The 14,567-nt window shown below is 35.7% G+C and overlaps 2 protein-coding genes across 6 annotated transcripts in view; both read right to left on the minus strand.

Moving 5' to 3' along the window:
* Nucleotides 1-14,567, minus strand: part of LOC125779273 (uncharacterized) — an 854,525-nt gene that overhangs the window by 793,190 nt on the left and 46,768 nt on the right. The window lies entirely within an intron of this gene.
* Nucleotides 847-14,567, minus strand: part of LOC105225759 (uncharacterized) — a 142,562-nt gene continuing 128,841 nt past the window's right edge. For both annotated transcript variants that reach the window (XM_049459976.1, XM_029550840.2), the window contains 4 exons: nt 9,627-10,553; nt 9,404-9,569; nt 8,894-9,256; nt 847-8,836 (listed from right to left, as the gene is read on the minus strand). In XM_049459976.1, the coding sequence (XP_049315933.1) occupies nt 5,231-8,836; nt 8,894-9,256; nt 9,404-9,569; nt 9,627-10,553 (5,062 nt within the window). In that variant the 3' untranslated portion in view covers nt 847-5,230. The remainder of the gene's footprint in view (nt 8,837-8,893; nt 9,257-9,403; nt 9,570-9,626; nt 10,554-14,567) is intronic.

A 14,567-nucleotide genomic window follows, 5' to 3' on the forward strand; every position in this document is an offset into this window, starting at 1 on the left:
TATGAAGTTTTACTAACACCTCAAAGTATTTCCCCGCCTTCAATCCTTGAAAGTTGCAAGGGTATGAAATGTTTGGTTACATCCGAACTTAGTCCTTTCTTACGCGTTTAAAAATTTGCTACAAATTCGTCATGTACATTTTTTCTATAGCTCCTGTCATTTACGAGATAAATACAAAAAAAATGGGAAATTCTTGGAAAAATCGGGCTTAGAACCGCGTACTACCTCGCCAGTGTGAGTTACGACTTTGTTGCACCGGGCACTTTTGTAGAGTGAACAATTCTGAGAAATATGCGTCTAAAGTCAAAGCGATGCCATAAAATACCTCTGATATGTAGGAATTTAAAGATAAAAACTCACGATTGTAGTGCATTTTCTATGGAAAAGTTTTACAGGCCTTGGTCCAGTTCGTAACGTTGATATTATGGGCTAAAATTTTCAGGGAATTTTTTTAGGGTATTTCCAAGGAAATTTCGTGACGGGACTGAAAAAAAGTAATAGTTCAAAAAAAAAAAAGAAAAAAACACCCTAATATACATATGTATATATTATTGAAAGGATTATCTATTAAGAAACTAACTTTTTGTCCGATTGATTTTAATAAATCTCTACGGACTGGTAATAATCACCACAAGAAGCTTCGGTTGGAACTGAATCAACACAAACAGCTTTTATTTTTAAATTTTAGTTCAAACCTCTGTTATGTCGAAACCTTATTTAATGATGCTGTGTTGATATAGAATAAAACAATTTTCTGGCAAAAAATAATACTTGCAATTTTAATGCGGCTTTGCCTCTGAATACACCTAATCCCTTATGCATTCTTTGAAAATAAAGGACATCCAAACAACGAAATATGTTTAATGTTTATTACGATTGATCTACTATATGTACTTCGGTAGAAATGTAAGCATAAAAAATAGTTTTATTTGCCTTTTAGAGTTGAAAAATTATACAGGAATTTCTGAAAAATGGTACCCTTGCAAAGCATGTTCTTACTTATGATCATCTCTTTCTGCACAACTTACACTTTGAATTTGCAAGTGCTATGTGCAAGTAGTTACTGGCATTGTTTCGCCTATCCAATTTTTTAATTCAATTACTTCGTAAAAACAGCAGCCGACAAATTTCATTACTTTTATAATACTTTGTGTGACTGAAGTTTTTACTTCATACGTACATATATACCACCCCTAAATAAGGTTATATCCGTAACCGAATTTTTTTACTTTCATTTTAATGGAACCTTTGTTCCATATTCAGTTTGTTGTTGCTGACTTTCTGTATGATTTATAAATACTGAACTAAATAATTCTTGAAATTTACAAGTCACGTGGAAACGTCACTAGTTTACGCAGTACAATTTTTAATATGTTGTTGATTCGTTCATTTTAACTATTTATTTCGTTATTATTATTATTTTTCTTCTTTATATATATTATTTTTCTATGCTTTAGTTATATAATAAATTCTTAAATAAATGTCAGTAGTTTCCTTTGTATTTAGATTAAACAGTTTTCTTAGGAAAATAAAAAGTTAGTAATCACACAGTTAATTTTATTTTCACGCTTTCTTTGTTGAACTTTTTAAAATTATTGTTTTCCACATAATAGCTTTTAAAGCCATTTATGTATCAAATATTTATATACACAAAAATATATTTACTTGTTTAATATCTTAAGAATAGTTTAAAAGTGTTTTATTTTTTATTTTATTATCTTTTGTTTTGTTGTTTTAAATTGATTATGTACTTAGTAAAATTTTCACTCGTTATTAAGTTTACTTGAAAATTTTCACCGAATCTAAATTACCACACAATTTTCATTAGTAGTTAAATTAAATACATATGTATATAAAAGTATATCGATACATTTTATAACAAACAAATATTTGTTTAAGCCTTCTGTTCATATAAATATTAAATATGTGATTGTGGCTAAGGGCTTGCGAATTTTTTGGAGATATGATTATAAGAGAACGGATCTAATTACATATAGCTGATCGAGCAACACTAGATAAACTCGCAGCTAGTGAAAAAATTTTAAATACACATAAATTGAATTTTGTTTATAGACATAGTGGACCATGTATCCTAAATAATTGTTTTAATATGTTTAATATCGGATAATAAGTTTAACTTTTCATTTTTGTTAAATTGGTTTAAAAAATCCTATCACAAAAAATTTTTATATTGGACATTTCAGAATTACTTATTACGAGATTGACCACCATGGTCGTTGCATTTTCAATTTTCTATCCATACCCATTAGATTTTTTTTATTTTATTAAAGCTTACATAATAAACAAATTATTATACAAACTAAAGTACGCAGCGCTAGCATCATAGGCTTTCGGCTGAAATTAGATTTATTAAGTACTAAAAACTTTACTTTAGTCGAATAATTGTCAATTACATTAGCTGTCTTCGATCCGACAAGCGTTACTTTCCAGCTAATCGAACAAACTATACCAGATGCTCAAACAAATGATAGTAATTGAAGTGCACGCTGCGCTAACATGCCTTGTGACACATGCGTAAGTGTTATGTTTCTTTCTTAGTGGACAAATACTTATTCACGTTAAAAAAAAAACGTTGTCGTAACATTTTATTTTCGTTTTCTATAAACTACTACATGCAATTAGTTCTTTAGTTTTAAAAATTTGTATTTTTATTTGACATTTGAACCATTCACAATAGTAAACTTGATCTAAAATATGCAAATTAACCGTGCGATTCTGTACTGTGATACAGTCTCAAGTCTCTAAATTTGAGAGTTTATGTTAGAGACAATTTTTGAGACTTGAGACGATTTTGCTATTCTGTAAGAGACAATCACAAAATCTATTACATTTCATTACTCAGAAATGTTTTTACACTTGAATGAAAATAAATATGTCGATAACAAATATTAAATTTTCTATAACTTAGTCAAAAAACATAATTATCAATAAAAATAAAAATATATGTTGAATTTGTTTCATAATATTTACGAAATTTATCTAAAATTAATTTATTTTTAACCTTTTCGTGTTTGAGAAGCTTACAAAATATAAAAAATCGATTAATATCTATGATGATTTCTATTCAGTATACTCAAAATGGCAGACAAGAGTTCTTTTTAGTTTTGTGACCAGCTAACTACCAGGTCTCAAATTTGAGGCAATATTTTGAGACTAACGCTAGAGACTGCATAGTAACTAGTCACAAATTGAGACTTTACCTCAAAATGTCTCAAATAGAGACTAGAGACTGGTTACAGAATCCCGCTATAAACCTCTGTAGCACTGAAGGTAGATGCTATCCACTTTAGTACTCTCTTGTACGAATTCAACTCGATATCTTTGTTGTTGTTCTTACATGAAATATTTTGACAGGATAAAAGAAGCGATCAGTGAATCGGAGACAGATATTATTTAGATTATTGCATCATGCTATGCGTTAGGGTTATGGTGAGACAAATCAACTGAGACGACAGCAATCCAAAACTTTTTTATTAACTCAAAAGATTTCAAATTTCCGAAGATTATATTTATGTATCCTAGGAGGGATCTCACTTGAACAGCTTAGAACGCTTGATTATAAGATTCTTAAAAATCGACTAAGCGCTTTGAGCCAACAACAAATTTGTTGAGACGACTAAAATCAGGGGTCAAGTCATTACATCCGTGCGCGGATCGGCAAACGTACGAAAGAAAATTACGTGATACGTCAAACGGATGCGGTGATTGGCATTATGACATACAATAGCAAATGGATCGTAATGTATTTTCAATTCACAATAGTTTTTAAATTTCACATTGCTTTGGATCGTACACATTGCTTTGGATCGTATTTTTAGGTCACAATAGAACTGTCAAAAGTGTTGCGAAATTTTCAATAAACTAACAAAAGCTAATTAAAAATCAAAATGAATCCAACTTTGTTTTTTTCTTTGAGCTCTAGTGAAAGTGATGGGCATAAAAAAATAGAGCGGAGATAGCTGTAGATGTATCGTTGAACAAAGCATTGGAATCTTAAAAAGACGGTGGAGTAGTTTAAGAAATGGCAAGAGAGGAAGGTATCACCGCATAAAAGTGGAAGATTTGCTAACGTTTGTGAGGCATTACATATATCTGCATAAAATTTACAATAAGTTACGACCCTAAAATTGCGATTCTTGTCACACACAAGAAGTGGACAACGGGGTAGCGAACCGCTTTACCGCAATCGACCAAACGTTAAGAGACCAAATAAATGAATTTAATTCAAAAATGTATATGTCCTTTACCTTGTAAACAACTTTATTTTTCTTGTCAAGTAAAATACAAAAATTTTTTTCATATAAATAATATTTTTTTTTTTAATTTTTAATGAGATATTCCATTTATTGGTTTCTTGTTTATGTTCTTTATTCCTAAAAATTATAGAAAACTTATAATTTAAAAAAGTTTTGCTTAAATTTCCTTAAATTTGTCTATTACGATTGGTAGTTTGCGTTCGAACGAACAGATACGTTTAATACTCGTTCACGTATCTTATCAGATTACGATATAAGCGTTACGATCACGTATGTCATAATACGAAATACAGGCTTTTACGATGTACCGATTCGACCCCAGTTTAGGCTATGTCTACTTGTTCACCAAAGTTATGACTGCCGAGATGTCTCAACCTCAGTCTTGCAAAAGCTGGACAATGAGGAGAATGTTAGTGGATGTTTTGTTTATTTCGTTATGAAAAATAAATTAATATTTACTTATGTATAAATAAAGTCACATTCAATTGAGTGTATGAATTCCCCTGAAGTGATGAAAGTGCTTGTGTAAATGAGGCAATGTAGATAGATAGATACGTAACACATTACTTCATTTGAATATATGATACACATTTTGGTCTATGATAAAGAGCATATTTATCCTGGCTTCCCTAAGTCCCCTAACACACTAAATATTTGCCTTATTATTCGTACAAGAAGACAGGCAGACGGTGTCATAAAAGATCGGCCAGTTGGAAACGACTTTCGAATCTTAGTCTTTGCTTGTCTTAAATTGCTTAAATAACATTTAAGTATATGTATATGTATACAGATGTGATGTATACGTATGTAAATTTGCTTATAAAATGGATATTTCCCAAGTGTTACAATTATGCTTTAAGCTGACAGTTAAACTATGCTTTTCATTTGCTTTCGCCATGGCTCAACTTTTCTCAATCATATGCATACACGTAATTTGTATTTTTTGTTCATCATCAGAACCCGCCATAACCATTTATATCGGAGGGTTTCAGTCGATCAAACATCGATAACGGATGTGTTGCATGAGGATGATGACCGGGGTGATGAGTATGATAAACGGCAGCAGCAGCAGCGGCTGCAGCAGCAGCTGCCGCAGCGGCGGTTACCGCACCGGGTGGTGGTGGTGCGCTCGCTTCCGGGGACTGTGTATGATGAGAATGTATTGCTGTTGGATAATTACTTTGGGCTGCAGCTACTGCAGCAACAGCTACTTGACTTCCATAACCGTAGGGATAATTGGGACTGGGTAAATGGATAGGAGCATTTTGTGGGGCACCGGTAACGGTCGTACAGTAAGGATTGCCGTAATCGTTATTAGTACTGTGTTGCGCTGTTGCACCGTATGGTGAATGGTGATGATGATGGTGTGCCGGGTGATGTGTCAAGTGGTGATGATGATGTGTCGGTGCTGGAGCATACATTGAATTAACACCTGCCATATGCGGGGGCAAATGTGCATGTGAATACATTTGTTGATGCGCAACATGGTGGTGCGCTGCGTGATGAGCCGCCACTGCAGCGGCGGTGCTGGGTGATGTCTGTAAATGATTGGTGGGTGAATTCACAGCGGCAGCAGCTAAGGCAGCCGCGGCAATAAAGTTTGTATGGTGATATACATTGCTTGCGGCAGCTGCCGATGTTGTTGTCGACAATGAAGCATAATTGTTGTGGCTGCTACAACTATTACTGGGCGTAACAGATGAGGCGACTAAATTGCTTACTGAAAAGTTATTAGAACTCATATTGTGTATATTCGTGGTTGTTACGTTATTATACAGGCTGGTTGGTGCTGTTGAAGTATTGATAGTCACACCGCTTGTTGGTGTACATGCGTTTGCAGAGTCTTCAACCAAACTATTGTCGGCTGGACTATTTGTATGGCTAGCTGAGCTTGTCATTGGCGTTGAAGATAATAAAACATCTGATATTAGGGGCGTGCTTACTGAATTTCCGTAAGGTTGATGTAACGAAACTTGCTGTTGTTGTGTCTGATGATGGTGGGGAGACATCATTATTGGTGATGAAGCAGCTGAGGAGTTAAGTCGAGGAATACTATAATTGCGCGGAGAATTCGCGCTATATAAACCATTAACTGGGAGCGGGGTGTTGCTTCCGTTGCTATTGTTACCCGCTATTGTATCAATCGTATCGGATACAGCAGGAATCGCATTTATTGTGCTGTTTGGTGTGCAATAAGTATCGGTATGTATGTCAACCGCTGTATCAATTGCAATCAAGTGTGGTTGTCGCTGATGCATATGCTGTTGTTGTTGCTGTAAACTCTGTAAACTACTCTCAACTGTTGCATTTACTCCGCTATTTTCTATCGCTGGTGGTATGGGTACTAAGTTATTATCTGACAGTGAAGGAATTTGATCGACTAGTGACTCCAGGCCAGTGAGGCTTTTGCTGGTCACATCTATAGGTGAACGTGAGTGATGATGCGATATATGACTGTGCTGATGCTCAGTACTATTTTGCTGTTGTTGCTGATTAGGGAGCTGCATATGATGTTGTCTTTGCTGCTGCTGGTGATGTAAATGTGCTGATGTGACGCTATAATTACCACCAACGATATCATCGTAGCGGTGCTGTCGCAACCATTGTGCATGCATAGGCGTTGTTGATTGTTCCCGGTGGGGGTGTACTGAATGCTGTAGTTGCTGCATATGATGCAACTGCTGTTGCTGTTGCTCAAAATTCAAAATCTGTTCTTGTTGTTGTATTTGTTCTGGTTGGTGATGAGTATATTGTGCTGACAATGAAATGGCTGAGTGCGGTGACATCCATTGCTGATAGTGATCGTTCGCTTGATGTTCAGACAATGACTCGTTTACCGGACTAGCATATGGAGTGCCCTGTTGCAACTGTTGATGTTGTTGTATACGTGATTCCATTTCAGTTGGCCGCCTTTGACGTATTTCTGTGCCGTGTTCAATTGAAAGAGCCCCACCTCCTGCTGGCGGTTCAAAGTCCACTGTACATATATTTGGTGAGCTTGGAGGTGGAGACTCACCCAATTGTGTTTCGTGAGAGGCAGTTATAGATGCTTGTATAGTTGCGTTGACTGGCATTTCATTTACAAGATCATTTGAAGTTATTGCGTGAGGCGTAGATACATTTGATCCATCATGGAGTTCCGAGCCATTCGAGTTTATGGCAGCAATATGTTTACTGCTGTAATAGCTATTGCTGTTGTTGCCGCTAGTATCCCTTTGAGTTGCTGCTAAGTTCGTGGGACTTTCGATGATGTTACTGACATTCTCATGCAATTTATCGCAATGCTGTTGATGTGTGGGCGATGTAGATTGCGTTGATGTCGGCGGTGTTATACCAGCATATGAGCTATTCAGTGCTGGTGATCTCATTGGCGAACTTGACGTGTACATTTGTTGCGTCGACTGTTGTTGTTGCTGCTTTGGCATTTCCTTATTGCTATAAATTGCATTTACGTGCTGATGCATGCGTTTAGAAAAACTATTATCCATGCCGCTAAGTGACGGAATTGGCATTGCATGTGGCTCTCCTTGTATTAATGTATTTTGATTTTGCTGTGCTTCATTTGTTGGTTTCACTTTCTTTGGTCTGCCGCGCTTCTTCTTTGGCGTCTCACAGTTACCGTTGACTATACCGACACCGGCACTTCCCAAAAAGGCATCGTTGCTACATTGACCAGGTACGCCACCACCCATCATTGACAAATTCAATATGTTTGCGTTGGACATCTGTCCCAAAATTGGCATGCGATTACGAGCAACCTTATCAATCGAATCCACGTCTTTAATCTTTTTTGGACGCCCCCGCTTTTTTTTTTCCGGTGGCGGTTGTACGTAACTTCCAGTTATCATGTAGTTTTCATTTCGTTGCTGCATACTGGAACCTATAACTGAAGTGCCTGGCGGTAGGGATGGCGGTGGCCCAGGGCCAGGGGTATGAGCAGCAATATTGTGGCCACGTTCATTCTCATTTGTCGTATATACGTAGGTAGATTCTGTACAACTCCCTTGAAATCTAGGAAATTTTTCCTGCTCCTGGTGGATAGAACAACTCTCATTCGGCACAGTATTACTATCTCTGCTGATACCTGCACCATTATTCATAACGGCGCCACTGCCGTCGCTAGTGTTAGGGCAACCACCACAATTGGCAGCATCGACACAAAGTCCACTGATGTCATTGCCATCGTTGCCCATCTCACCGGCACCGGCTCCAGGATGTTGCGACGACGCACCTGTTTCAACGTCGTTCATTGGCTGTATTGGCATACTTTTGTATGCAATACCCATACCGTCTGTTGCATTAAGTATACCCGCACCACTATGAGCTCCACATAAAACCTCTACTGCTGAAGTAATAGTAACAGAATTCTTCTCATTATCTTGCTCACAAACCTGCTTAATTTTTTGTTCTGTGAATATACATTCCGACTCGTCCATATGTGGAATTAATCCATTTAAGTAGTCCCGAAACTTTTTAAGCGCAGCATAGAAGGGCACCTTATCTGCTGCTCGCGGCAACTGTGCGCATCTTGCTGATGATGATGGCATAACCCATACATACTAAAATGCAAATAAATATTGAGACGTACAAATAATATAAGAAGTCTTGTAACCTACGGTATCGGTACCCTCCACGCGCTCTGGCTGGCGACCAAAATTAAAGTCTTTCTTTCCAGAAAAAACTTCAAATATTAATTTCCCATTAAATACGGCAATTTTAGGACGAAAATGCTGAAGCTTTTCAACTAAAATGCGGCTACCTTCTTTGATTTCCTTTCGGGTGAGGTCGGCAGAGCCCTTAGTGGCACGTTGGACCATATTTGTGAATCCAATACCGTATTTTAATAGTTTGTAATCCTGTTCAGCGCTCATTTGTTCTCTTGTAAGACCGGATAGGTATAAGCATTTCCAAAAATGGTTGCCAGGTCCAGCATAATGATGCCCTTTATATGCAGCAAATAAGCCTGGATTAATTCCAATCTGTAAGTACATGAATTGTCAAGAGTCTAAATAGTAAAACTACACTATGGTTAATGCAGATTTAGATCTAATGGATATGATTATAACACTTAAAGTTAATAACTTAAAGTTATTTAGAGCCATGATCAATTGGAAATTTACACTCACTATGACTATATCAAGATTTTCACATAGATGGTCGGGTAGTGTACGCTTAACGACTTCCTCTTCGGACATTCCATTGAAACGGTCGTGTTTCTTGCGCTCCTTCGACTTAAGCAGACCGGTAGCATGATTTTCACTTGAATTCTTTAGCGTATTGTCAGCGATGCAGCTTTAAGACCATACGAATATGTTATTTAAAATAGAAAAAATGTTTAATGTTACTTACACAGATGGCAATTCTCCGTTGGGACCAGGTGCTATACCGCATTCGCTGCTGCCAGTTAGAAATTGTAAAGATAACGGCAGTGCATTGTCGGTGTTTGGTTGAATTTTCTTTTTGCGACCACGCTTCTTTTGTGGTGGCCTGAGGATCACATTGTTTTCCGAAAAAATTAATTGGTTTGGCGTGTGGGATTGTTGCGGAAGTTGCAGCTGATGCAAGTTTTGATGTATCACAGTCTGTTCCAACATTTCAGCATCGCTTAATCCATTTCCAGATGTTGGTTTCATTTTTAAATTATAATCCATTGATTGGAGTAATTCGTTGTTGGCTGCATGCAACTGCTGCTGCTGTTGCGGTTGGTTTTGGTGTTGTTGTTGATTTTGAATACTGTACATATCATTCACATTATGACTCATTATATTAGTGGGTGCACACATATAAGATTCTACAGTTGCATCCCTATTTTTAACAGTCTTAATATTAAGTTGTGCGTCCTGCGGCATATTAATAATCCTTTTATTTGCGCTGTTACTAGTATTGGAAACTCCTGTAATTGTTCCCGCTATGTCTTCCATATAGGAATATGAATCCGCAGATAAAATTTCCTTCCCGTTTAAACCTGATATTTTGTCGCTTTGATTAACTGTACTTTCCACTCCATGCAGTGTTCCTTGTGTATTATTCCGCGGCGATTGTTGTTGTTGGTTATTTACATCACTAGCAGTGGTGCTTTGAAGAGGTTGCTGTATTTTCATTTGTTGCTCTTCATACTTCCGTTGAGGTATAATATTGATACCAAGCTGCATCTGATGTTGTGGCGTCACCGAATGTGTTGATGAACTGTGGGAATTTGGGGTGAGCACATCGCCGCCGCTCGTCTCATACCCATCATCTTGATTTTCATGCTTAACCTGATTTGGTGAAAGACCACTGTAATAAAACATAAAGTTGACTAAAATTCGGGGTATCGCTTTAACAATGTTACATGTATGTACATCAATTGTGCACTAATTTTGTGTAGTCGAAAAGGTCTTTTCGTATTTTGTCAATAGATGTCGTTAGTATCTCGATGCTACCAACAACATTGTGTCATAGCATATAGTGTGGGAAAGGTGAGATTTACACTCTAGTTCGGGAAGTTGGGAGCTGTTCAAAAATGAGTGAAAGTAATGAAGAAATTCGCTATATTTTGCAGTTTTTGGGGTAACAAAGGGTAGAATGACATGCAAGCCGAAGATAAGTAAAAATTTGATTAGAAATGCGAACAAACTTTTTCGACTACCAATATTTAACTGATCTGAACCCTTTCATCTATCACATTTATGTATGATAAAGTTTTCCGATTTTCTTTATTTTCACTGCCATTGTAAAGTATACATTGAGGGCTATTCTGCAAAATTTCGAACTTTTAGCCTATAATTCATTGCTGCTGGTTGTATATGAATGATATAGTTCTCCGATTTTCTTCATTTTCACTGTCACTGTTAAGTACACTCGTAACTCTTACTCTTGGTTTTTTAATTAAAAATTAGTACTATTTGGATAAATGATCAATAAAATATCAAAATGCACCTACGTATTAAATTTCATTCGAACATCTCAAAAACTGGCGAACAAAATTTTATAATCTCTAAACAACTTCGCCCTAAAGATCGCTAGCTCGAAACCAGTGTTAGACCCATAGTCCCTTGGGAAAAATTGTTCAGAATGATCCATAAAACTTGGCATACCTCATTGTTAAGACCATATGCGTAATATGATTCCACATCTGAATTTCGTTTTCTGGAGAAATAGTGTCAAATTTACTTAAACTGTTGTTTGTTTTTACAAAAATATTATAACCAAATTACATTATACCTTAATACTACCACTACATCTGTCAACTTTTCTCGTGTACAGCTGTGCTTTCGTGCTCTTAGAAATTTGTTTATTTATATAATATTTAATACTTTGCGGTGAAATTATCTGAATTATGTGATCCGTTAAGATAAATATCACTGTTATACGAGTATTGTTCTATTAAAGCAATTGAAATTTACTTTAACTGTGTGTTGGCTAATTTTAATTTATTCCGTCGAGTCATTTTCAATTCGTTTTTGTGCTTCATTTTAAATAGTGCAATTGTTATTTTTAATTTATGTACATTGCATACCTATATTTCTTTCTCGTTTTTATTCGTTTCCATTTTTGTTCACACCTGTTTGCGAGTTTCTCACTTTTCGTGTGTTACAGTCCATCTCAAACTGCTCGCTACATTGGTTGTTATCTTTGATAACCAACTATTTTTATTGCATTTATTTGTTATAAATATTTTTGTCATTGCTCTTTTTATTTTTATTATTTAACACTTTTATATTTTTATTTAATATTGTTTTTGTTCAATATGACTTGCTTTGTTTCGTGTAGACTTTGTGACGGGCTTGCCCGTCTTAAATGTGCTGGACTGACAGGTAGGATATTGGATTCTATTATTGATAGTAAGGGAAGAGAATCCAAAGCCTTCATCTAAACGTAAACGTCCGTCTGATGAAGATACCACTGTATCTTCCTTAAAAAAAATGCGCCCACCTACTATTGACCTCATCAATCTTTCATCCCCTTGTCCTCAAAGAGAGAAGGTTCCGTCTACTCAGGACGCAGAGAAAACTGTTACTGAACACAGTAAGCGGAAAACTTCTCAAGATCCGCCTCCAAATACCTCCAAGTCAGCCAATAAAAACTAAGTTGTAATACCGCGAAAAATGCAATTTTTGTCTCTAGACTTGCTGCGGATACCACAGTCGATGATATAAAAAGTTATATCTCGTCGAAATTAAAAACGGTAGATACAAACATCCGTAAATTTAATTTCAAATACAACATTGATATTTCGTCGTTTAAGATCGATGTATCCGCGGACAATTTTCAATTGATACTCATTCTGGTCATCTGGGGTCTTTGTGCGCGAATTCGAGCGCAAAAGAGAAAAGCCCCCTGTAATTATCACTAAAATGCCAAGAAATCCCGTGGATACAAAAAACTAATTAACACTAATTCGTTGTTTATTTATTATCAAAATGTTAGAGGTCTTAATACAAAACTTGCTGATTTGTATTTAAATTGCATTCATTGTAACTTAAAAATCATTGCTTTCACAGAAACTTGGCTAAAGCCCTACATTTTTGATAATAAAATATTCAACAGCGAATTCGAAATCTTTAGATATGACCGGCTGAACAGAAAAGGAGGTGGTGTCTTGTTTGCTATTCATTCTTCAATTCCATCTGAAGAAGTCGATGTTCCGCATGCAGACTTCATAGAATTTAAGTGCATTCGTATTTGCGCTAATAGTGGCCATATCTACTTAACTTTATCTTACATATATACCGCCTCACTTGGACATATCTGTATATATGCAGCATGCTTCATTAATAAATAATGTTTTCTCAATGGCTAATACTGATTCCATGATTGTTTTGGGAGATTTTAATTTACCGTGCGTATCATGGAAATATATTGATGATTATACCATTCCTATTAGTACTCGCTTATGTTTTATCGAGTTCTTAGATGAAATGTCGGCCAGAGCACTCCTATCATCCTACTTTGGAAATTAACATCGAAATCATAGCCAACTTTGCTCATAATAATACACAAGACCTTTGTTTTCGGTTCAACTTTGCGAAAGCTAATTTTAAGAAGATTAATTACGAGCTTTCTAAAGTAACTTGACCAGATTACAGTGGCAATATTAATGAAACTCTTTTAAACTTATTCGAAAAATATGTTCCGAACTGTATTGTTATTCAAAAAGTGAGTTCTAATTTATGGTTTTCGAAAGAATTATGTAAATTAAAAAAAAAAATCTCGAGCTTTCAAACTTAAAACAAAAACTGGTTTAGTTGCTGACTATTCAAATTATTCCAAACATATATACCAGCCCCTAATAAAACTATTTAATTCATCTCTTATGCAAGGTTTATTTCCATCCATATGGAAAAAGTCATTTATAATTCCTTTACATAAGAGTGGATTTAGGTCATCTATTGAAAACTATAGGGGAATAGCAAAGTTGTCTGCACTACCTAAAATTTTTGAAGCAATTATAACAGACGACATAACCTTCCGAATCTCTCCACTAATTTCTTGTTCACAGCACGGTTTTCGTAAAGGGAATCTACAATAACTAATTTGCTTGAATTTGTATCACATGTATCAACGGGCTTTAGGGAGAATAAGAATGCTGATGTTATATACACAGATTTTAGTAAAGCTCTTGATAAAGTAAACCATTCAATTTTTTTGAATAAACTTGATCTTCTTGGCTCTCAACGAATATTTCTAAAACGGGTTTCTTCTTATCTTAGTAATAGAATTCAACAAGTCATCGTTAAATCTTTTGCTGCCATAATGAATATTCCTTCAGGCGTTCCACAAGGTAGCCATCTTGGTCCAATTCTGTTCTTGTTATTTATTAATGACATATCATCTATTTTTAAGTTTTCAAAAGTTTTATTATATGCTGACGGTGTAAAACTTTTTAAAACTTATACTTCAAACAGCGAAAGATGTCAGTTGCAAACAGACTTAAACAACCTAGTTTCTTGATGTGATAGAAATGACATGCCATTAAACCTTAAAAATTGTAAAACGATGTGCTTTTCACGCAGATCTGTAGACCCTACTTCATACGCAATACAAAACTTTAGGTTGGAGGAAGTATACAGTTTTGTTGATCTGGGAGTAACTATGGACCCGAAACTCAATTTTAATCTTCACGCTTCTTCCACGGTTTTTAAAGCTCTTAGTTTTGTTAAACGTTGGCCTAAAGAATTTAGAGATCCGCTTACCTCAAAAATTATTTTTACGTCTCTGGTGAGGCCTATATTAGAGTATGCATCTGTGGTTTGGAACCCTAGTTACCAAGTCCATTCGGATAAGTTAGAGTCCGTTCAAAAACAATTC

Source organism: Bactrocera dorsalis, chromosome 6 (genome assembly GCF_023373825.1).
Source record: "Bactrocera dorsalis isolate Fly_Bdor chromosome 6, ASM2337382v1, whole genome shotgun sequence".
In the NCBI taxonomy this organism is placed as follows: Eukaryota; Metazoa; Arthropoda; class Insecta; order Diptera; family Tephritidae; genus Bactrocera; species Bactrocera dorsalis.